The sequence below is a fragment of the Halichoeres trimaculatus genome, unplaced genomic scaffold (assembly GCF_033239565.1).
Source record: "Halichoeres trimaculatus isolate MK-OKI-2021-1 unplaced genomic scaffold, fHalTri1.1 fHalTri1_scaffold_24, whole genome shotgun sequence".
NCBI lineage: Eukaryota > Metazoa > Chordata > Actinopteri > Labriformes > Labridae > Halichoeres > Halichoeres trimaculatus.
This window is the reverse complement of record NW_027437202.1, coordinates 4144680-4169185: the sequence shown is the minus strand read 5'-3', so window position 1 is coordinate 4169185 and position 24506 is coordinate 4144680. Positions and strand designations below refer to the sequence as shown.

General features: G+C 44.5%; 4 protein-coding genes across 7 annotated transcripts in view; 2 read left to right on the top strand and 2 right to left on the bottom strand.

The window, feature by feature from the left end:
- The first annotated feature begins 996 nt into the window (after window positions 1–996).
- LOC141786152 (rho GTPase-activating protein 20-like) lies at window positions 997–7841 on the top strand. Its single transcript, XM_074664887.1, has 15 exons — window positions 997–1266; window positions 2925–3010; window positions 3852–4031; window positions 4170–4319; window positions 4780–4821; window positions 4938–5022; window positions 5099–5176; window positions 5267–5333; window positions 5413–5598; window positions 5688–5854; window positions 5928–6092; window positions 6375–6487; window positions 6569–6761; window positions 6840–6954; window positions 7035–7841. The coding sequence occupies exons 1-15, from the start codon at window positions 1210–1212 to the stop codon at window positions 7823–7825; spliced, it is 2475 nt and encodes an 824-aa protein (XP_074520988.1). The 5' UTR covers window positions 997–1209; the 3' UTR covers window positions 7826–7841.
- Window positions 7842–8007: 166 nt separating this feature from the next.
- LOC141786154 (uncharacterized) lies at window positions 8008–8691 on the top strand. Its single transcript, XM_074664888.1, has one exon. It carries the CDS (start codon window positions 8008–8010, stop codon window positions 8689–8691), a length of 684 nt encoding a protein of 227 aa, XP_074520989.1.
- Window positions 8692–9663: 972 nt separating this feature from the next.
- Window positions 9664–13111, bottom strand: LOC141786155 (adrenodoxin-like). Its single transcript, XM_074664889.1, has 4 exons — window positions 12627–13111; window positions 10849–10973; window positions 10626–10755; window positions 9664–10293 (listed from the first exon to the last, which is right to left on the bottom strand). The coding sequence occupies exons 1-4, from the start codon at window positions 12758–12760 to the stop codon at window positions 10185–10187; spliced, it is 498 nt and encodes a 165-aa protein (XP_074520990.1). The 5' UTR covers window positions 12761–13111; the 3' UTR covers window positions 9664–10184.
- Window positions 13112–17775: 4664 nt separating this feature from the next.
- The window catches only part of nbeal1 (neurobeachin-like 1), a 29105-nt gene continuing 22374 nt past the window's right edge, over window positions 17776–24506 (bottom strand). For 3 of the 4 annotated variants that reach the window (XM_074664284.1, XM_074664286.1, XM_074664285.1), the window contains 17 exons: window positions 24209–24444; window positions 24030–24125; window positions 23835–23959; window positions 23619–23759; window positions 23409–23539; window positions 23222–23331; window positions 23033–23150; window positions 22863–22960; window positions 22668–22784; window positions 22487–22576; window positions 22298–22407; window positions 22038–22210; window positions 21817–21911; window positions 21620–21736; window positions 21179–21340; window positions 20525–20673; window positions 17776–20442 (listed from right to left, as the gene is read on the bottom strand). In XM_074664284.1, coding sequence (XP_074520385.1) covers window positions 20145–20442; window positions 20525–20673; window positions 21179–21340; window positions 21620–21736; window positions 21817–21911; window positions 22038–22210; window positions 22298–22407; window positions 22487–22576; window positions 22668–22784; window positions 22863–22960; window positions 23033–23150; window positions 23222–23331; window positions 23409–23539; window positions 23619–23759; window positions 23835–23959; window positions 24030–24125; window positions 24209–24444 — 2366 coding nt within the window. In that variant the 3' untranslated portion in view covers window positions 17776–20144. The remainder of the gene's footprint in view (window positions 20443–20524; window positions 20674–21178; window positions 21341–21619; window positions 21737–21816; window positions 21912–22037; window positions 22211–22297; window positions 22408–22486; window positions 22577–22667; window positions 22785–22862; window positions 22961–23032; window positions 23151–23221; window positions 23332–23408; window positions 23540–23618; window positions 23760–23834; window positions 23960–24029; window positions 24126–24208; window positions 24445–24506) is intronic. The other variant, XM_074664287.1, reaches the window with a different exon arrangement.

Genomic DNA, 24506 nt, shown 5'->3' with positions numbered 1-24506 from the left:
GAAAGTTTAGCACCAGTTAGGAGAGGAGTGTTGCTTTTCTGTGTCATGCCCTAGGCTGTTCATTATCAACAGAGGCCAGGTAATCATTTGAAGTGAACCAGTTTTAATGGGGCTGATTGTGGCCAATTTGGGGAATGAATACTCGGTGTCTCTGTTCTTTACTTTCTGGCCTGGTTCTTCTTTAGCCCAGTTTGTGGCCCACTTTTGTTTCTGAAAGACAATCGATTGAGGGGTAAAAGTTGTGCTGTCCTATAACCTTATTCTTTATAAACATAAAATATGCAAAACTTTTTCAAAATCATTTGAGTTCTACAGCTTAGGGTAATTAATAACTGCTAATGAAAGGTGTTGATTGAAGGAGAATGGTTTGAAAGTGCCCTACATTGTGACCTTATGACCTAAATTATAGTCAGTACAATTTATAATAGTTTCTCAGAGATTGAGGATTTATTACAGACAGGGAGCAACAGACAGAAGCTGCTAACTCTGTAATCTGATCATATTTCACAGGATTTTTGTAGTTAAGTTTTTCAAAGTTAAGGTGCTAACATTGAAATTAAGTGATGAGTTTACCTGTGCTGCAGAATTTCCAAAAAGGATCCAAAAGCTGAGATTGACTTATTTCTTTTCTTTTATTATTTTATGTTAAATATGAACCACAAACTATACATCATTTAAAACTTTATGGAAGTTGAAATTATTTTTTTCTGACAAGCTGATGAATCAGCTGATGTCAGAATAACAGCCACCATGTAAGATCATCCTAGCTTTAAAAACCATCAGTATGGAGCTACTGCCTGTCGTTTTTTCTGTGTGATCTCATTCTTTTCTGTCTTTGTTTTTAGGTTAAATCTGTATACCCCCTAGATGAATGGAGTGCTGTGGTGTAAAAATAGGTAGACCTATTTTTTGCCGCGTATTGGCACCGCCTCCAATGTGTGCGTAAAGACGCATTAACAAGTGGCACCGCGGCTGTTAATCCAGACAGGAGTTGATTTCAGCCTCACATTGATGGTGAGGAGAGAGGCTCCACTTTCTTCTTTAACTTTATTAGATTCTCCTCACTGGAAAAAGTTTCTGTGTCTTTCATCGAGCTCGTGTTGACATGGTTTGTTCCTCCGGGAGGTGGAGGCTGCTGACGGGATCTCTGTCTCCGGTGCATCACCTGTGGACTCTGGGACAGTGAGCCGGAGAGCGCCTGAAGGCTGGATGGACAACATGTCTCCACAGCAGGACGGCCTCGGTGGACTGCAGGAAAACAAACGGGTACAACTCCAAAGTGATGTAGGGGTGACTGCTCTAAAGATGCTTAAACTTTTCCAGCTAGATGAGCTAATTTATGTAATGAGATATTCTTATTTAACAGGGGGTAAATTTCACTTTTTTATTGTATACATCTATTGAACTTAACTTTTCTTATAGTTTATTAATCATTGCTAAATTATAAACTCTAACTTCTCATCTGTGTGTTCCCTGATTTTTCCCTGAAACCGCTTTCTGTGTTGCAATCCAGTCACTATTATCAGTCCCAGCGTGTGATTTCCCAGCATCAGCCTCGTATCTGCTCATGAGCTGTTACTAGTTTTATTCTGAGGAGTGAAAGGTAACAGTGTGAAGCTCTGCTGAATGTACGGAATGTCTCAGCACGGTGTGACCCTGCTGAATCGATGATGCTACATCGTGAAATGTCAGAAATGTGTGGACAAGGTGACGGGAAGGAGGATTGATGTTGCCTCACGGTGGATTTAGCATTTTAAACACCCTCACACTCAAAAATAAATAAATAACTAAAAATAAATTTATAAATAATCTTAAAAAATAGTAAAAACAAAGGTTACTTCTTCTATTTTACTCATATGTGTCGTCTTTTGCGTTTATTTACACACAAGTAGACAAGCTACACTAACAATAGCATGCTAACACCAAAAATGTAGCATTCTAATTGTGATGCTAAGGGCGTAAACTGCATAGCTAGCATATTCGTTAGCCGTATTATCACACGCAGGTTTAATTGGTCTTTTAAAAAATATATTTATAAATTTAAGCATTTTTTAGCTCAATTAACTTCTTAATTAAGTAAATAAAACAAAATAAATTAAAACTACACCGCCCAAAAACAAAGAAGAATATGCTAGTTTTTCCCTGTGTGTGTTTTATTCTTGTTATTTTGAGGCCATAAGGAGACGTTATCATTTATTTTAGCCTGTTCCACATGAATAAATAATAAATACATGAATAAATAAAACTACAGGAGTTTTAAGTTAGCAAAAATAACAATATTACATATTACATAACAACACATTAGCTTACAACTGCTTTAATAAAAGTGAAAAATGTATGGTTCTTTGGATCATTAAAAGTAGGATTAATAATCAACCACCTGTGTAATTCAGCCAATGAAGGTTTGACTCATATATATAATAACATAATTGGTTATGTAAAGTGTGTTTGTCACCTTGCTTCACACTTACAAATCCTTCCACAATTGGATTCAACACAACTTGAATGATCCGTGTGAGGAAAGTAGGATAATAGGATCTTGATATAGTTGCTGCAGCTGGAAGAGTGCTGTACAACCGGAGCAGCGGCTTACTTTGATGTTATAGCACCACAGCTTTATCTGCGTTGTCATAACTTTGCTTAAAGGACTGTTAAATTATCTGAAAAGCTACATTAACTGTAGCAGGAGTGTGAGAAAGGCGAGGTGTGTCAAAGATGTACAGACGCTGCTGAGTACAGACACTAAAATGACATCATTTGGCTCACATCCAAGCGCAGACATTCCCATGAGTTTAAATTCTCCTGCTTCACTCCTTTTGGAGGCCGCTGAGTCCGGGTGATGTGATGAATGTGCTGTACATTAGAGGGAAGTGTAAACACTGCATACAATCGATCTTAGTGTCTCCTGTCTTTGTGTCCATCAGCGGATGAAGTCTATGAACTATCGACGCCAGTCTGCCCCGTCTCTTGTCCTCACCAAGGCTCTCAACAGGTCCAAGACACTCTCCAGGTACTGTAATGACAGACTCATGCTGATGTGACTACGTGAAGCACAGGTGATAGTTACACAAGGTTCTGGGAAACAGTCGTAGATATTATCCATATCTCTCTTACATCGTGGTCACAGAGGTCAGGCAGCTCTAACAAACCTGAAACCACACTCCAATGCATGCACACACACACTTACATGCCCCACGCACAACCCCTGACTGAGGTGTTGGATCCACTCCGATGGATTATCCCCGTTGTAACGAGGCTTTCCCAAGGATCAGGCGTCCACTAATAGCTCTGCCTCTGAACATAGGGAGCGGGAAGTGGAGAAGAAATAACCTCATTAAAGAGATCCCTCAGAGGTGGGACCCACCTGGACGGCTGACAGTGTTTGTGTTTGTGTTTGAGGGATACAATTAACCGTCTGAGTGCGGCCAAGTGGGACGTACGGCTGGGGAGACATATCTCAAAACAAGTAGCCTCCAACCTTACGAGTATCAAATTTGACCTTAAGATATCCAGCAATAAATGCTTATATAACAGCCTACATAAAGAAGACCCTTTTGATGATTTTATTATCTTCTACTTTATTCTAACTCAATTTGTCTTTTCTTTGATGTCCAAAGAGACAAACTCAGATCTAAACCGCTTAATCTAATGAAGACGCATCATGAGAGGATGACTGAGTCCCCCTGTTCACAGGATGTCAGCGCAAACATGTCCTCTGAAAACCTCAGACATCTCCTTAAAAGATTGGGAGGTTTCACCTGATGGCTGTGTGGCGCTTAGGTCACGCTGTAGGTTTTTCTGAGGGAACTGATCCTTGCAGGGCTTTATCGTTTTGTCTTTGTGCATTTCAGAGACACTTTTGTGATTCCTGTCAGTCCTGAATCCTGCCCGCTCATCCAGTCACTCCTCACAGGAGGCAGCTCTGACAGGACCTTCCTCCTTCACGGACATGCTCAGCTGAAAACTGGGATGCAAACTCAGGACAGACACCTCTTCCTGTTCAGTGACATCCTCGTAATTGCCAAAGCCAAGTAAGCCTGCTCTGCTGTATTTTTACCTCCCTGGACGTTTCTGGCTGCCCCGCCGTTTCCTGCAGCGATCCATCCGGTTAATACCTTTGTGTATGATTAAAATAAGAGTGTGTGTGTGTGTGTTTGCGTCCCTGTCAGGTCAGCCAACCACTTCAAACAGAAGGCTCAGGTGCGTTTGTGTGAGATGTGGACAGCGGGGTGCTTGGACGAGGTGTGTGAGGGGAGCACGTTCCCGGAGAGGAGCTTCGTCATGGGGTGGCCCACGTGCAACTGTGCTGCTGTGTTCAGGTACCTGAGAAGAAAAACTGTCTTGTTGTAGAAAAAAACACACCATGAAGGGTTAAACGGAGGTGAAACATGAGGTTTATGTCCACAGAGTGAAACATGAAGCGTAAAATGCTCATGTTAACGGTAAATACGTGAGCGCTGCTGTAAACCTGACCTCAAACGCTACATGAAGACAGGATGAACCCTCCATAGGCTGCCTATTTACAGTCATTCTGAATTGTTTAATTGGTGAATTCCAATTATCTAAGCTGCTTGGCCTGAAATCAAAACCCTGCCAGAACCTAATAAAACTTTTTAATGCTGATAAACCCTTTAAAAGATTAGAAATTACCCAAACCCAAAGGTTGCCTGCAAGGTTGAGGGAAAAAGTTAGTGTTACATGTGCTTCCTCGAAAACCGGAGGGAAAATTTGACTTGATCTTTCAAAGAATGTTTGACGCGTCTTTTCTGTTTCTTTCAGTTCAGCAGATCTGAAGGAGATGTGGTTGTCCATGCTTAAAAGGTAACCTCAGAAAGTGTTGTTCAATGTGCAAAAGATCAGACAAATTAGAATCCGACAGGGTGAGCAGGACTCTGACGTCACCCTTTCACATTTCTCTGTCTGTGATTTTTCTCCAGTCACATGAAAGTGGAGAAAGAAAAGGAGGAACCCAAAACAATCCCACTCAGAGTTTACGGGAAGGGAATCAACACATTCGCTGTCGTAAGTTGATTTCTGTTTCTACCTCAGCGTTGAAACGATCAAAGATTTCACTGAGTGACGCTCTCTTTACAATCAGACCAAGATGCTTCCTGTCAGCAACTCTGATTCAACCAATGAGGTGATCCGACTGGCGTTGCAGCAGTTTGGCATCATTGTGAGTCAAGAAGATTTAATATGAAAGAGAAAGGAGGTGTGCTCTTCCCGCCTTTTTGCAAATTAAGATTAATATGTCTGTTTCACTCAGGGGAATGTGAAAGACTTCCAGCTGTGGGTCATCTCCAAGAGGGACAACATCCTCTACCCTCTCATTGGTCAGTAGCTCAGCTTGTCGTTTTTCAGTTTATGATGAAAAGACTCGTCTTAAGCTTTTGTCGCACTCCTCTTTTTCAGGTCATGAGTTCCCTTTCAGCATCCAGATGAGCCACGTCAGACACAGCATGTCTCTGGGAAGCAAGGATGCACCCACATCCCCTGCTGACAGACAGCGCGCCATGCAGGTGGAGCAGATGCAGGTGTACAAGCAGTGCCAGTTCATCCTGAAGCCTCGGCCCACGGACGCACATCCTGCATCTGCAGGTACGGTCCTCAACAAAGACAACAAAGACGACAAAGAAACAAGTTAATGTGGCGTTGATGCTCTCCCATATGATCTTCTTCTGCTTCAGATGTGTGTAAGAAGACGTTTCGGAGGAGGCGCTCCCTCATCACCTGGGCCTTTTGGCGAGGCTCCTCCTACAACCTGAACGAGCTGTCAGAGGCCGCTCAGGGACGCTTGTTCTGCCAGCCTCTCAACCTGATATGCACAGACAACAGCCTCCCAAAGCCTATCATGGTGAGCAGGTGGAAAACAAACAAATACACATCTCCTCATACAAACGCTGACATCATCCATCCTCTTTCACCAGGACATGCTGGTGTTCCTGTACCACGAGGGTTCATGCACTCGTGGGATCTTCCGTCGTCCAGCAGGGGCTCGAGCCGTCAGGGAGCTACGGGACTCCCTGGACCTGGGAGTTTATCAGCTTCCTCTCACTAAAGATAACGTCTTCATCATCGCCGGCGTCTTCAAGGTGAGTGTGGCGATGACGTGTTATTTACCTCACTGAACCGCATCTGTAAGCACAGAAATAATCCACCTCCTTCCTTCCTCGCCTCCTGTGTCGTGCTGTGCAGTTGTTAAAGCAGGAGAGGCTTCTAGATTGGTTTGTTAATGTAATCTGGATTATAATCCCTTATTATCTTAAAGGGATAAGAGCAAGCGTGTGTGCATGAGAGCGTAAACTAGGCCACGTCTCCACACTGAGGTTTCTACATTCTATCAAGGCTTTAACTTTTTTTTATTTTTTTTTTAGGACTTCCTGCGCAGCATCCCTGGCAGCTTGCTGTGCTGCGAGCTCCACGAGGAGTGGATGGACGTGCTGGAGGAAGATGACGAGGAGGAGGAGCAAGTGCAGGATGTACAGAGGTAACATTGATCTGTGTTAACATCACAATGAGACTCTTGAGGAGCTTTCACCTGATGCTCATGCTCTCCGTGTTTCTGCAGGATGGTTCTCCGCCTGCCGAAGGAGAACACGCTCCTGCTACGCTACCTGTTAGCCATGCTGCACGGCATCCAAGACAACGCCCAGGAGAACCAGATGACCAGCTTTAACTTGTCAGTGTGCATCGCTCCTAGCATGCTTTGGCCACCTGGAGTGCCTTGTAGTCCTGAAGTGGAGGGAGAAGGAACTAAAAAGGTAGGAGCAGGAAACGTGAGGCCTTGAATAGTTTTAACAGACGAGTTGAATCATCTTCCTCCTCTTCCTCTGGTGCAGGTTTGTGACCTGGTGAAGTTCATGATCGAGCACTGTCAGGGGATTCTGGGAGAGAGTCCATCCTCGCTGTTTGGGGGGCCGCCACAGAGTGCGAACGCAGAGGAGATGGGATCAGGTACAGCTTTAAAAAAGAGTCATCTCTGTCGCCTTCCTCTTCTGTCGTTCCCGTCATCACGCTTCTTTCTGCGCCCTCAGACTCCTGGTCGTACCCTCTGACCGACTCGTCCTACGACAGCCTGGAGAACGACTTAGACAACAGCAGCGGTGGTTCTCCAGGCTTCTGCAGCAGGGGGCGCCTCAAACCCAAACAGCTTCAAGGCAGCCTGGACTCCATTTTAACATTCAGCGACTACGACCAGGACACAGAACCAGACCCACAACAGAGGCTCCCACAACCAGAAGGAACCAGAGCTGTGACACAGGAACCAGAACTCTCAAAAGCTCCGACCATGAGCACCACATCCCACCTGGAGTGGCTGTCGCTGGACCCTCGGCATGGTCAGCGGCGGCGACGGTGCTCAGAGCCAGCGATAGCGTACATGGCAAGGCATCAGCTGAGCTGTGATACTCTCACTGGGGAGGATGAAGATGAGGAAGGAGTGTTTTTAAAGACGCCAATGAGTGACACGCCTGCTCCAGCTGGAGATCACACCATCAAGGGTGCGCCCACCTCCTCCTCCTCAAAGGACTCTCTGAGCAGTGAGCACACCTGGGTGACCAGACGAGGGGAGATGACGACTCAATCGCCCCCCAACCCTGCACCTGCTCCTTTCTCAGTCCCTTTTACAACATTCACTCCAAGCCCTGCTGCGGTCTCAGACAGGAGGGCATGTCAGAAAGCCTCGCCATCCTGGGGCACCTTGAAAGACCGTGGCAGCCTCCATCCAAACTCCTGGCTGAAGAAAAGCAGGATGCTGTCACGCAGCCAACAAGACAACTTGGAGAAGGATGAGGACATGACTGTGGTGAGTAAAGTATGGATGTAGAAACAAAGAGAGGCACTTCTTTGGTCTGGTTCCTGCTTATTTCAACCCAACACGTACGTTTTCATCATCAGGGAGGATCGTCTGATTCATTCAACCTTAGGACACTCCCTGAAGAGAAAGGGAAAGCCTCTGAAAGCAGAAGAGGAAAGCTAATCTCTGGGTGTCAGTCCACCTTCAAAACTATGAGCAGATCCTCAAAGGATGCAGGAAGAAGGGGTCACATGAAAGCACGGCCCAGCCAGGAGACCAGAAGTCCTCAACAACTGAAACAGAACTCATCCAGCCCACCTTCCCACCACCGCTCCACAGGTAGTTTACACGTCCCCTTATCCCCCTGGTTACAGCCCACAGATTCTGAAAAGATCACCCATGCCAGTGTTGGAAGTGTTAGCAACCACAGGCTCACGGCAAAAAGTCAAGGGAATTTAGCGCAGCAGGGATCGCCACTTTCGTTTCACACGCAGAGAACGCCGTCTTTTTCTGCCCTCAAGGAACACAAGTCTCACTCTCTGGACGAGGAAAGCAGCACCAGGCAGAGCCAGCGCCGGGTGTCTGAACCCAGTCAGCGAGTCGCACAGCGAGCCTCCAGCCTCCCGAGGAACAGGCTGCCCAGCGACCCAGGCCTGAAGGTGACGGACGTGGACTGGCAGGGTGAGACGTCGGAGGCCCGTTTCTGCCTCAGCCCTTACGCCACCAAAGCAGTGAAGGAGTACTTCTCTTCTCACCCGCAGAGCAACCCCCAGAGCAGCAAGCAGGTGGCGCTGGCGCTGGTGGAGAGTCGCAGGGAGTGGAGGAAGAGGTGCAGCGATGCCACGGCGGAGCCAGACTTTGACCAGCTTCTGTTTGCTGAAGAATCCATCGTGTGAGTGAAAACTTACCCACAATGAGATGGCAAACTGCTGTTTCCTTCGTCTCACACCCTTAAATTGTGAAACATATTTGCCTGACCCCCTGGATTTATACTTACAACAGTATATAATCGAACCAGTTTCGTTTAGTTTTGCGCTTTGACTTTGGTGTGAACGCAGCTTGCGTACACGTCGAATTTGCCAAGAACTGCACTTTGCTTTTTATACAAGCCAGTATGTATATAAAGTGTTGTCATTTCATTCAAACTGCTTATGTAACATCTTACACAACCTTGATTATAGTTTAATCTGTGTATTAGCGTTAGCTTGTTACCTTAAAGAGAGGGTGTTATGCTTTCCCAAAATTCGAAACATGAACATAGAGTAACAAAGCTGGATGTTTTCACTTTGAAACTGCTTCATATGTCTTAGAAATTGCTGAATCTGTGTCTAGATGACTCAAAATGACTCACTCTTGAGGTCCGAAAAATCACAATACCCCCTCTTTAAAATTAGCTGAGTTTAGTAAATTATGCTAACGGATTAGGTTTCTTTTTTGCTGCTTTTTGCCAACACTTCAGACAAGTTAAAAAAAAAGTAAAAATGACAGAATAACAACGTGGAGCTTTATTTACACCGGAAACATTCCAAAAACTTTTCAGCAGTAGCTTAGGTTTTACGGTAGATTTGCTATCTGTGGGTGTAACTTGTAGGTGCCAATGAAATTTTCACTAAAGCCTGTTTTAATGTATTTTAATTAATTTTTAAGATGTAAATATGATCTAATGAGGGCACACTTATGATGTTAAAGCTTTATTTTTAGGCAGCTCAAACCTTTAATTAGCCTACTCCATGATCTTTGCCTCCTTTTATGTACGCAAGGTAAGCGCTAAAAATCTGTATTTGCAAATAAAAAGAGTGACTGAAAACGCCATTAGAAAGGTGATTTTTTTATTACATTCTTTTTCACTCTATACATAGATATATGTGTGTGCTAACTATGTACAATCACATGATGAAATTATACGGTTACATGATGGACTCAATCAGACAAACAATAATAAAGGGATACAGAGGCAGAATAAAATAACAGAGGGTTGGGGATGTCAGCATCAGCACAATCTTTAAGGCGTCAGGAACTGTTTCAGTCACACGCTGCCGTCGTCTGCTTACCGTTTTATTGCATTGTTCAGTGGATGTGACAGGAAGAAACAAGATTTCAATGGACAAACCAGAAAAATCAGCGTGGATTAGCAGTTAACAGTAGAATGATGTCATATGCTTTGACTAGATGTTTTATTATACTTTGATTCCTTCACCCTGAAAGTTAAACGCTAAAAAACTGGCTGTAAGATTTTTGATACCCGGATATCTCTAAAAAAGTATAAGGAGGAAATGTTTCTGAGGCAGACGAGCAGATGCAGCAGTGCTGACAGAGTTCACACCTACCCCTCACACGTCGTACCCTCAAGCTCTGATCGAGCACGACCACTCTGACTGCAACCTCCCCGTTAAGAGGAGCCGTCTTTGCTCTGTCTGATGTCCGCTACGCTCTCAGGGATACGAGCCACGATGCCCTCCATGGATTTCGTCAGGCAGATCTGGCAACCAAGACGAGACCTGTGGAGGAATTGAATTAGAGAGTAATGTGAATTACAAAGCTTTGGTTTCATGCTAACAGAGGAGGGCGGGCGCTCCTGTGTTTACCTCTTTGTCCTTCTCTGATTAACTGATCAGCTCTGACAAATCTCATTACATCCACGTAACTAACTTATCAGCATAATGCAGGGTGTGAGATCACTTACTTCAATTCAAGGAGCTGACACTGTTGAGCTTATTAGATTGAAAACATACTCAGATTCTCAAATAAGCTGTTTTTTAAACTGATTCTGCTACAAAGTGAAGTTTAATACTAAAAGGGAAATTCACAAATGTGTGTTTGCGTCACGTACGTGTCAGTCAAGCCATAGGCTAAGTCTAGCATGTCCATCTCCTCGTCTGTGACCGGCCCCAGCTGCTTGTAGACATCCTCGTCGAAGATCAGATGGCATGTGGAGCACGCCAGGGTGCCCTCGCACGCTCCTGAAGACAGACACACACATATCTTAACTTAATCTGACGGATGAGACGCCGCTCAGTTAAAGAGTGTGTGTGTGTGTGTGTTTGTGTGTGTACCGAAGCCGTCAAAGTCCAGGTCCTCATTGATGACGACGTCTAGAAGCGAGTCTCCAGGCGAGCCCTTTACTGTGATCTTCTCCCCGTCTCTGTTGATGAAGTGGATCGTCACCTTGTTGTTCGACCTGAGACACAAACACAACACTTTTACTCAACTTTGTTGCTAGATATATATTTAAATAAACATATATTAACTCACCTGAAGTCAATAATAGCACATGATATATAAGGGTAATCTGCACCTTTAGATAACTACTCAGCAGGATCTCACCTCACCTGGCTTATGCTGCCCTCTAGTGGCCTCACCTCATCACTGCACACTCTTTTTAAGGTATATGTGTTACTTTCTACACATACTTGTACAGACATTTGTTTTGCATTTATACATAAACATGATCATGCATACATAGAAGTATAGATACAGTGTATAGATCCTTGCATACAGGCACATATCCATGAATTAATGCATGTTTATACACACATCTGTGGATGCATTAACATATGTATGTGTAAAAATAGAGACAAAATGAATTTCTCTGAATATTTTCAACAAGCAGCATTTGTTCATTGTACAGCAGAGGACAAATCCTGCTGGTTAAACGTTTCTTTTCAGGACCAGGATAAACATTCTTCATCTGATTAGCCACGCTGATGAAGTAACCAAGGCTGAATTTAATTAATGCGGAGATTTTTTTTTTTTTTTTTTGGTGTTTTTATCAGTGCCTGTGCAAGGTTTGGTTCAGGATTTGAGGATTTTGAGTGATTAAGAGAATCAAAATTTAAGTGTTTTGGAAAAAAAAGATGGAAAGTCTGTAACTTAATGGATAGTAGCTGCATAACCTCACAGCTACACACCCATGTACCCCTCTGCTATACAGTGCTTAACAAACTCTATGACCCTTTACAAATCTGCAGACCAGCCAGACCCCTATATAATCCACTTACAAAATATGTCAATTATAAACCTTTCATCCATACCCTCTCATGTACTGCGTGACCCTTTAAGTCAAAAACAGCCAAACACTTGGAAACAAATGCTGATCGCTGCCGTGGACTTTTGAAAAAAGAGGGAAAAAAGGGGTCAGGGCCAGTGTTTGCCAGTCCAGATCATCAAACCTTCAACCTCGGGTCCTGACAGCTTGTTTGGCCCTGGGAAGCCAAACCTTGGCCAAAGCCTTGTGCCTGGATGGAGGGATGGATCACTTCAGCCTTGTGGACATGTCAAATTTCAGCTTCATTCAAGGTTCAATAAAGCTTTTCAAGATCACACTAGTGAGCTTTGCAGATTTTCATTTAAGGGGACATCCAAACATAATCAGAGCATATCCTGGTGTTCCTTTAACTTGACATGTTGTGAGTTTACATGCTGTATCTTGGAAAAAAAGCTCTGATGATGAGACAATTACAAGCCTATCTAGAGTGTGATTCCCTTTATCTTTAAGGTATTGATGTTCTTGCTTTCCCCCCTCTAGTTTCATAATAAGGGGGTCAGCTGTGAGGACAGGAGACACCAACACACTTTAAAGGCGCCTCTCTCATGCTGTGACCTCCACATGTGTCTCCTACAGCACCGAACAGCATTATGGACCTTACAGAAACTCCTCACTCAGATTCCAACGCACTGGCTCTGAGGTGTGTGCTGAAAAGTGAGGTGACGTGAAATCACATGTTTTATGAATGGGGTTTGGTATGTCCTTACAGGACCGCTGAGGGTGTTAAGGGCGTGGGGGCAAAGTTTCCCCAGAGATAAAGAGTGATCTGAGAGTTAAAACACATACCTGAGAGGCTGTGTGCCGGTGGTAAAACTCCTCTGACCAGTCAGCCAGGCACTGGAAGTCACAGCCGCTGTCCTCCGTGTGTATTCTCGTAGCCTTACGTGAGCAAGTCTTCTGAAAGCTGCTACCAAAGCCATTTGAAGTACCCAGATGTTAAAACCACACTCAAAAACAATCCGATCACGCAGATTCTGGACTGATCCGTCCACTTTCGTCGAGTTTGTTCCTCCTCAGAGACCTGAGAGCTAGTTAGCTAGCTTACCTAGCTTGTTTTATGTGCAAGAAGTCACTCTGTCACTGTCACGTTCATTGCGTAACATGTAACAAAACAACTCAGTGCTGCCCGAAGAGAAGGTAAGTCAGTTCATTTGCTCGCGATGGTCAGATAAAAACTAGTGTACGCAAATACTATCAGCTGTGATCACGACACACTCGGTTTATGCGAGCAAATAGCAAATGTGAGCCTCTCAGATGGTAAACAAAGTCACGGGAAGCGGCGAGAAACTGGATCCGATAGTGACTTCAAAATAAAAGCTTCAGCTGCCTTAACGGTTAAAATTAACTCGGATATGAATTCACACAGTATGAGAAATGTTCCAAATGTCGGTTTTGAAGACTTACACAGTTAGACACAAACTGTATGTTTTAAATATAAATGTTTGTAACATCCAGGCAGCGCTTTTCCACACATTTGCTGTACTGGTGCTTTTATTTTGAAAGCCAAACCTCCGCTCGTCCTTTCCTACACATTTTAGCTTTACGTCACTAACTGTAAAAAGAGTTGTGCGTGTACACGTGCTTGCGGAAGTTTGCCAATCAGCGTGTCAGTGAGTTCGGGTGTTTGTTTTACATCACGGGGTCCACCGGTGGGTTTGATAAGAGACTTTCTGCGTTGGGGAGCGTTCACTTTAGGGAAGCGTGTGCCCGGAGGAGTAACCGAGTACTAAAACCGACGCTCTAAGGTGTTGCTCAATGTGTATTTTATTTAAAACTTGATAAATATGGTGCAAAAGACAACATTAAAAAATAAAGTCAACATAAACAGGTTTCATTATCACTTAACATTAAATACGATTTTTTTTTAATGAATTATGTTACCTACACACCAGGTGGAGCTAGAGATGCAGTCTAATTATTAACTTTTTTATGGACCAATTTGATATATTTATATATATTTTTTTATTTCAATACACAGTTCTCAAAAAAAATCATGAAATTATATAAATATAAATAAACTCCTTTTTTTCCCTTTTTTTTATTATCAGCACAGTTATATTGAACCTGTGTTGACATGTGTTGTCATCTCCACATCCTGGCTTCGTTCATAAATATTGATTGAGCTCCCCTCGATTAAACCAAGTGCCATTCACCTCCAACATAAGCACAAGCCTTTGAAAACAGAATGAGTTCAGTGTTACGTGCCATGACAACTGTAAGTAGTGTGTGGGCTTTACATCAAGGTCATGTGGTCACAGTTTGTACTTTTACTATCTGCTGTGAGATCTGTGCTGCTGTGTTCAATCCTGTATCAGTCATGACCTGAGGGCAAAGTGCAAAGAATACTTTGATGTAATTAATCAATAATCTTATTATGGTTTTATGACTGAGACAGTGACTTATTAGTAGGCTGCTCTGGAAGTCACAGTGGCTCAGTGTTCACTGCTACTGTCTCAGGTAAGCAACAAAAGCTGCTTCTCCATACAACAGCTGTAACCAGAGAGTATAAGAAGAGAGAAGACATCACTCCATGAACATTTACTCTGTTTATTCCAGTGCTAACAGGATGCTCAAACTAGTGCTGCTGTTCCTGGCACTGTCAGGTAAGTTTTGTCTCACTTCTTCAGTAAGTGATAGTTAATTTTATCTAAATGATTTAGCACAATCAATGTTGATAAATGTTTTGAATGAAAAAGTTGATTTTTGTGCTTAAACTTAATTGACAAATGGTTTGATTCATTAAGTTCAAATTGAAAATAAGTTTGATTTGAACAGAAGTCTCTTTATATTCCTATTTTTTGGGGGTCAGTTTTATTTCTATTACCTTAACATTTAGTATAAACATCAATAATTATATTAATAATAATAATGATAAAAATAAATAAATAAATAAATAAATAAATAAATAATGATTTAAAAAAGAAATAATAATGATGATGATGGTAATAATAATAATAATAATAATAATAATAAAATTTTAAAAATACTTTTTAATCATGCAAATGTCATGCCAAAATTTCAGCTTCCATACTTGGCAACACAAATAATGATTGTGGTGAACAACACTATAATCAGAGCAGCTGATAGGCTATCTCCTAGAATTAGACTTTGCCCATTGCTGTACCATCTTACTGTTACCAATAAGCTTTGGCCTACATATTACTCCAGCCAAATGGTTAATAATTGTCAAATAAGGCCAAATTGTTGTGATTCTGTTGAAATTATTTGTTTAACCTGTATTGGCGTAAACAGTTGAATTTACATGGATTAAAAAAGGCCCAATAATAAAATGTGCTCTCCACAGGCCTCCAGGCTGCCCCAATCGCAGGCCGCAAAAGTCTGCAGAGGGTTTCTTCAACCTACCGGCTGCCCGGTGGCTTTCGACAGGGCACTGAACACTCGGACATCTACAGGCCGATTCCTGACGACTTCCGTCAAGGCACAGAGCCCTCCAGGAGATTCATCGTCAACCTCAATACCGGCCTAGTGCAAGATCACATCAGTGAGATGGAGAGGAGAGCTGGTATGACTATTTTACAGTTGGCTAAATGGAAAAAAAAATAAAAGTACCCAATCAATTGGGTTCATTTGCTAAAAAACCTTTTGTTTATCTGTTTGTTTCTGTTCTAGATTTCATTCGTCATCCTCAAGGAAATGGATTTGGAGAGATGAAAAGAAAACACTGGCTGTTAGAAGAGGGTGAGCACATGTGAAACAGACTTTATGCTATTATTAACACTATAATCACTAAAACTGAACCTGCAAAACGTAACATGATGCGTCTTCCAGTTCCTGTAGATGTTCCAGCCCAAAGAAGTGGTAGTGGTTGGGTCCGTGTCGAGGAAGCCTCTGCTCCCCGTCTGCCTGATGGTTTCAGACAGGGAACAGAACCCATCAGGACCATCCCAGATGGATTCAGACAGGGAACAGAGCCCATCAGGACCATCCCAGATGGATTCAGACAGGGAACAGAGCCCATCAGAACCATCCCAGAAGGATTCAGACAGGGAACCGAACCAGTCAAGAGAATTCCAGAAGGTTTTAGACAAGGTACAGAGCCAACTAAGTCGATCTTAGATGGTTTCAGGAAGGAAGCTGAGCACATCAATTCTTTCCCAGATGGTTTTAGACTCCCCCCTGGTTTTAGACAGGGAACTGAACCCATTAGGACCATTCCAGATGGATTCAGACAAGGAACTGAGCCAGTCAAGACAATCCCAGATGGATTCAGACAGGGAACCGAACCAGTCAAGACAATCCCAGATGGTTTTAGACAAGGTACAGAGCCAGCTAAGTCAATCTTAGATGGTTTCAGAAAGGAAGCTGAACACATCAATTCTTTCCCAGATGGTTTTAGTCTCCCCCTTGGTTTTAGACAGGGAACTGAACCCATTAGGACCATTCCAGATGGTTTTAGACAAGGAACTGAGCCTGTTCGTACCATCCCAGATGGTTTCAGGCAAGGCACTGAACCCATGAGACCCTCAAATGGTCTGATGCCAGGAGCAGGGTCTGTACTATCTCTCCCAGATGGTTTCAGGCAGGGAACTGAGCCTGTTCGTACCATCCCAGATGGTTTCAGGCAGGGAACTGAGCCTGTTCGTACCATCCCAGATGGTTTCAGGCAAGGAACTGAGCCTGTTCGTAATATCCCAGATGGTTTTAGGCAAGGCACTGAGCCAATTCATACAATCCCAGAGGGATTTAAGCAGGGAACTGAACCCTCTTCCCCCAAGCATCAAAGAAAAACAGTGGCATGTTTAGGGGAGATCATCAATGGAAACTGCTACGAGTTCAACCCCAAACCACTTTCCTTCAAGGATGCACAGGTAAGCCAACCCCAGAACATCAACACTGCTTTGAGTCACCTCTAAAACCTCAAGTGGCTTTGAATCAAATCTCTTCTTTATTCCTTATTCTCCAGGTCTCATGCAGAGCCCTCGCCCCAAATGCTGAGCTTGCATCTGTAACAAGTGAGGACCTGCATGCCCGCCTGGTCTACCTGGTGACTAAGGGTGGCAGGAAGAACCCTGTGTTGACCTGGCTGGGAGGCACAGTCAAGGCAAGTATCACTGTTTGAAATGTGCTGACAGAGTGTGAAGGTGGTACTCTGGCACTGATCTGTTACGTGGAATAGAGGCCAAGGGGAGCGTCATCAGATACGGTATCAAGAAGACAGATAGTGTTATTCTTACCTTGGTTGGACGCTTGTTGTTCCGCCTGTCCTAGCAGCTTACTGCGCCCTGAAATGATAACAAAGCTGAGACTCTTCCCCTTAACATCTTGTTTTAACGCATTTCGTTGTGCTCTTTTCAGAACCAGAAGGCATCATGGGTTGATGGGTCGGAGTGGAGCTACAGCGACTGGATGCCGGGTCACCCCAACATCCACACGGATAAGGCTGTTTGTGTGGAGATGTTCAAGATCGGTAAGATGAAAACCACAATAACACCTGTGCTTGATCTAGTTCTTATTAGTGCCTGTCTGACCTTACTGCCTTATAATGATAAGAGCAATCAAACCACTGTTACAGATTACACATTATTGCTGTGTTTGCTCTATATTAATCCAAAGGTTGTGAATCTGAGAGGCTCAGATAAGCCTCATGCGTCACAGACATGATAAGATATTAAAATATTAACTTAAATGAAGGCATCTTTGCACTTTTATGAACCTTTTCCTACCGCTTTTTGCAGATGAGAGCTGGTGGACGGCGGTCAACTGTGAGCTGAAGAGAGCCTCCATCTGCTCATACCCCATCACTGCATGAGGATACAGAAGCAGATAGAGTTGATTGATTGTACACACCTGCCTGTTTCCTTAAAAAAACATGAAATAAATTCACCTACCAGATCAAGCGTCATCCTTCTTCTGATTAAGACAAACTCTTTGTGCAGTTTAAATTTAGACAAGACTTTAATGATCATTTTCCACTTGTGTATACAAAGCAGTTTGTACAGATTAGGGAGCCAAGTTAAAACAATTTGTTACAATTTAGTACCTGGAAAGTGCAAAAAGTACATTTCAAATACGCAGAAATAAAAATCATGCTGTACATTATATACTGTATTCATAAATAATCACAGATATACACACATCCATTTGGTGACAGTCACAGAGAATGTTGCTAAGACACAAAATAGTCGTTTCAAAGTCCTCGAGGAGTCTTTAACTTCTGGAATGCTGCTTTTTAGTTTTCTGGGAGATAAGCTTCAGCGATGACGGGATCCTAGCTGTACTGTATGCTAATCACACACGGGGTTAAAGGCACTCCGTTTGATGCAAATTCAAACAGTGGTCTTTTGTCAACAAATGAGGATGAATGACAGGAAAGAAAAGCTGCATCAAAAGTTGTTTTATGCACCTTTTTACGGAAATCTCTTCAAGAAGGACACACATTGGTCTTAGTACTCTTCTTTTTTCCTGTGACGTTTAAATAAACACTAATTACAATATCACATCAAAAACAAACATGTGACTTAGGTTCACAGAATCAGAAACGATGAAATCGAGGATTTGGCTATATAAAAAAATAAACATGCGTCATCAGCATGTGTCACTCACACGAGTATGGTGCAAAAATATAAACCGCACAGTCTCATCCGTCTCACTCACACACGCACGCACGCAACAACACAGCGACAGATGAGGCATGCAACGTTTCTGATGCCCTATAAAACGCTAAAATCAGTCACTTCAGGATGGACGCTAAGGGAAGCTAACTGCATGTTTCTGCTCAGGGGGAAGACTAGAGAGAAAAGGAGAGGCATGGCTTTTACGGGCAAAACAGGAAGTAAGCATCGACAGCTTTGAGAGCTGTATTGCTGTTTACTCTGACATCTCATAAAGCCCTTGAGGATTTCATCGTTCTGCTTCTTCTACAGGTGTCTGAACAGTCTCAACATGCGGTTAAAAAACTGCTACTTATAAATAAATGTTCAAGTAACTTCTTTTCTTTGATGAAACAGAAATGGAAGTGTTGTCTTTGAGAATGTAGTGTTTTTTGTATAACATTTCATGACGGCGTCTGCTACCTAATCTCAGAATGGACAGTAAATGCCAAAGTTCATTGGCACGAATCTGTAAAGAGACACAAAAACGAACGTAAAACAGTCACACACATGTACACGTTTATAAAACACAGCACAGGAAAGGCAGAGAGTTTGGTCTTGTGAGTGATGGAGCTGTGTTACTGCATAAGGCTGCGGGGCCGCAGCTTTGAGGCAACCATGAAGAGGTTCCAGGGGATGAAAAGGCCACTTGAAACTAAATGTTTAGACACTCAGAGGGATGATGTAGCGTTTGGTTGGGGTGATGCTTGTGAAGTTGAACCACAGCGCCGGCGCCGTTTGGTCAACTCAAAACACAAAAACAAAACAGATGAAGAGCACATTCATCAGACAGATTCAAGCAACCTGTTTGGTGATTCGACAGGCATGGAGGGTGACAAGGGGGAGGCAGGGTGTGCGTAGGATGGGGAGGGATCAGTCGTGCTAGGTGTTGTACTCGGTCTCGCCGGAGGAGACGTGGGTCCTCCTGGAGCCCCACAGCTTCCGCGTGATCTGAGGAAGAGGAAAAGGAGGAGAGGGAAGAAGGGAAGGGGGAAGCGTGAAGTTAAAGAAAACGGGGGAAAAAAGAAGGAGGGGATATGATCCATGAGTAAGCTTGATTGTGAGGAAGTAAAACTGAAAAATCAAGCTTGTTTGGTTCAATCTACGGAGGGTAAATCAAAAGCAGGAGTGGGATGATCAAACAAATCAGAGGGGTCTACCTGTATCAACCTGCGACATCTGATCTAACGTTTATTTACATTATAAAAGTCTAACGTGGTGCTACGTTACTAGCTTGCATTTTCTGATTGCTACATTGTTAGTATGGCTTGGTTTGCAGAAGCGTTAATAAGTTTCACAGCATATTTCTTATATTTGTAGAGTACACTCAAACACGTAACGTAATGACACTTCAGGTAAACAGCAGGGGGCGGAGTTTCTCCCAGGTCAACGGCCGAATCGGAGACAAATATTGCACTGATGCCAAATCTTTGAAACTACAGAATGAGGTAAGCACATGAGCTGTTTGTGGATCACAGTTGTCTGCTCAGCGGCGCGCTGAAGGAATGTGTTCAATCTGAGTGGATGTGGATGTGTGCGAATCAGGTGTCCCTGAGACGGAGAGGTGACCGAGGGCGATGAGCCCGAGTTTTGCAACACGAGTGACGTGTGCAGCAGGTTTATGTGTGTACAGTGATGTAAGCGGTGAAAGGTGGTGGCGGTGGTGGAGAGGGTTGGTTGGTTGGTTGAGGGGTTAGGGTTTGAGAGTGTTGGAAGAGGGGGTGAACACCAGCTGGTCGCGCTGGTGCAGGAGGCGCGTCGGCGAGCGCGCTCTGAGCGGGGCCAGCAGAGGGGAGGCCATGAGCGGCGATCCCTCCAGGCTCTGAGCGATGTAGTTCCTCAGCGAGTTCTTTACCTCCGCCGGCTTGCCCACGCCGATGATGATCAGCTTGCCGTCCTCCAGGCCCACCAGGACGTGGCTCTGCTCTTTGGTGACGGAGACGCAGCGCACCGGCACACGCATGGCCATCGGCTCCGAGCTCAGAGACAAACTGCAGGAGGGAAATCAGACTTTTATAACTCTATATTAACAGTTTGAACGTCTTTAGCTGCAGAGTAAACCTAGCATGTCACCTGTAGAGGTCACGTATGGACAGGTATCCCTGCTCGCTGCCGATGACCACGTACTCTCCTGAAACACACATGTCGGTCACCTGCTCCTTCAGAGGCTCACTGCAGAGGTGCTTCCCGTTCACAGAGTAGAGGTGGAGAGCGTTTTTATCCTGCAAAGAGCAAAAAAAACACTTTAAGCTGCACAGAAGAGGAGCTCTGCAATCATAAGCTCATCATCTTTGCATTTACAGTGGGTCATTACTTTGGATGGTTCATTTGTTGGTCGTGGACACCAAACTGGTTTTGTCTTCAGCGATATTTTTACTACTTTTTCTCCTGTGTTTGTCTGGAGATCCTACATGTAACTATGGCTGCACTGTTTACATGTAAAATCAGCTGTTAGCAGCCTGTAGCATGTCAATGCTAACTGGTGCTAGGCCGGATGTTTCCCCAAAGGGTAAGGAGAAGGAGGTGAGGACAGCATTCTGGCTCAAGAAGTGATGGCATTGACCATCCATTGTTATTGGGAACGTAAGATCTGTCTCCAATAAGATGGATGAGCTAGTCATGCTAACCCAGCAACAGAGGGGATACCAGAAGGCAGAGTAGTTCCCCTCGGGGATAAATAAAGTATTTGCGATTCTATTCTATAAATGTAAAAATGTGCGTGTGTACCTTCAGTGTTGCTTTCCCCTCTACACAGGTGTGCACCAGCAGGTGACCCTCCCACGACACGGCAAGGTGGAGGATGGAGAGTGGCAGGGAGCTGTCGCACGGAGGTCGCAGGCAGCGCATGTACTGACCCCGACGCACCGTGTGGATGATCACAGTCCCATCCTGCAGGGAGCAGAAAGGAAGCTCACGTTTCAATGTCCACACACACACACACACACAGATTTTCATTCCTCTGAATGAAAAACATTTAAACCCTCTTAATCTCTTTACATTCAAAGTCCCACGCTAACACCTCTCCAGGACACCGTGTTTTTCAGTCTTAACTTGTTTTTCCAGCTCTTAAAAACAGCATGTGACCGTGAGGTTCTTCAAAAACACAAGATTAGATCTCCAGCACTGTTACTCCATTTCTCAAGTCTTTGTTATGGTGTGTGTTCTCACCCTAGATCCAGAAACAGCCATGTCCAGCTCTGTGCTGATACTGACGCTGACCACCTCATCAGTGTGACCGTACAGAACCTGGACTGGTTTAGGATGGAGGCCGACTGGAGCTCCACCCTGCAGAGGAGAAGTCAACATAACTATCAATAAGATATTTTTAATCTAACAGCCTTAAGAGGGATGTGAGTGATCCAGACCTGCTGCAGGACCTGCCACACCATGCAGGTTGTGTCTCTGGAGCCGGAGATCAGGTGGATGCCACAGTGGTCTGTCGACAAGCAGGTCACGATGTCTGGAAGAGAGGAGATGGATGTAGAAATGATGTCGCATGTTGCTACATGTTCACAGTCGGGTTTGTGAAACTGAACTATGCTGCCACCCGGTGGCCAAATGCTGCAACTACTTCCACTCTTCTCACCCATGTGTCTGATGTGCTGCCCCACGGTCTTCCCCTTCACCAGCGAGGTCACCCGCAGGCTGTTGTCCCAGTGCCCGCCGCTGAAGAGCAACTTGCCATCATGGGAGACGACGAACAGCCCGGCTGTGACCTCCACGCCGGGAGCGAAGGGTCCAGACAGAAAACGCTGCGTCCTACGGGTGAAGAACAGGAGGGATTAAGCAGAGAGGAACATAAAGAATCGTCTGTGTGAAGTGTTGTCAGCTTTGGATGTTTCTCACTTGGAGTGGGACACAGTGGGGTCCTTGATGAAGGTGAAGTAGTTAGAGATATTTTTGTTGTAAGGCAGCCACCCATGGGTCCCTACAAGGCAGTTCTTGCTCACCGTCACCTTTAAGAAGACAATCAAAATCAGTCTAAAACTCTTTAACTTCTGTTCTTTCTTTCAGAGATTTCAGCACAGCGCTCACCATGGTGTCAGGGCTCCCCTGAGTGATGAAGGAATGTGACTGATTCTTTGGCACCACAGCTTTCACGAGCGGCACGCTGTCACTGATGCCCTTCATGAGGCAAAGAGAGGTCACAGGAACGCAGGGTAAGAGTGAAGTCACACTGGAAAAAACACTTAAAAGATTTCAGTTTTCTTCGTACCTCCACGAAGAAGGATTTGAGGTCGCTGAGGTGTTCGAACATGTTGAGGGGACACGAATCCAGCTGAGCTTTTCTCTTCTCCACCTCCTCTTGAGACAGACGTACGGGGTGTGGCTCCTGAAGCGAGAGCAGCAATCAGTCATTAAAAAAACGAACAAACACCTTCACATGTGCTCCTCATGTATTCGTCTGTACCTTCAGTAACTGACACGGCGTCTGTCCAAAGTTGCTGATCATCCCTTCGAGGGCTTTTCGCTCTTTTTCGTCAGTGATTGCGTCAAGGTCGACTGCTCCTGTAACAAGAAGTCCCAGTTTCAAAACAGCTGTCACATCAGGAAGTGTTTCTGTGTCGCAGTGAGTTTTACCTTCATATGTGCAGTAGTAGAAGACGTTGAGGGCCTCGACTGCAGCAGGGCCTCTCTGCTTGTACCCAAAAATCAGATCGATCCACTCGTGAAGGTGTGCTGATACATACTCTGACTCCTGCAAGAAAAAAACACGTTTTTAAACACGTTAAGGACAGAAATGTAGCTACACTCTGATGATAATCTCACCAGAGCTTTGCGGTGTTTGTAGATGAAGTCTTCAGGAGATTTGGCCCATTTTGGCAGGATTACATCGCTAACTCTTTCCTTCGAGATCTGCAGACGACCCAAATCGAAACCTGGGTGAGAAATAGAAACGTAAAGGTGAAGGTGGAGTTAAAGAGATGAAAGATGATCTCCTGATCTCAACACTCACTGTTTTGGTTCTCGAGGAACTCCGGGAAGTAGAAGAACTCAGGGATCAGCTCCTTGACGTCATTCGGGTTGTCCATGAGGGTTTGCCACGTCCCAGGGATGGAGTGGAACTGACGGTCAGCGCAGTCGAACCTAAATTAAAGAAAGGAGGTGGAGGTGAGCTTCCACGCTGAGCTACATGAGTGTGAAAGCAGAGGAGGAGGAGTTGTACCGTCCGCTCTGCAGCTGGATGTGCAGCGAGGTGAAGGGCTCCACTCGGATCAGGTAGTGCATCACTCCAGCAGCGTTTGAGTAGTGTGTGCCGTAATGAAACCGGTCGATGGTGCCTGTGGGGTCCTCAAAGCTTTCATACCTGATGGAGGAAAGAGGTTGTTACCTTCCGATCAAATGGTGATGATTTTATAAAGAGAGGGGAAACAGGACGCACTTTTCTCTCACAGCTTTAGCGTTACGTTCGTTTAAAACAGCCACAGGTTTCGACAGATCTCTGAAAACTCTGGGATCAGACAGATCCAGCTCCTCTGAGGTATAGTCAGCGAGGATCCAGGGAAACTGGAGACACAAACCAAAGTTAGCCACAGAAATCCAAACGTTTAAAAAGTGAGATCAGAGAGAAACCCACCACTGGATACTGAGCCAGGTTGTTGTATGTCCTGCCGGCGATAGTGTTGAGCTGCATCAAGTAATCAAAGTTGGAGATCTCCCTGTTCACCCATTTCTGTGAAGAAGAAGAAGAATAGAGGATGAGGTGTAACGTAGGAGAGAACAGCAGGAGGCGTCATGTGCGTTTCCTGTCCTCACCTGTGTGAGTCCAGAAGCTTTGAGCAGCTCCTGAGGCGAGCGCGTCCCGTACAGGCTGAGGGACCGCAGCAGCAGCATGCGGCTGTACACCTTATTCCTCGTCTCCTTCTTGAAGTTGAGGAAGTAGTTCGTCTGGTCGATGAGGAAGATCTCCAGAGCTGAGCGGCGGAGGTTGTAGCGTCGCAGGTGGACTTCACGGATCTGCGACAGCGGCCATTTGAAATCATGGCCGACGCCTTTGAGGAAAGAAGTGGACGATTAGTGTGAGGAGATGTTTCTAAGCTGCTTGAATGTGTTT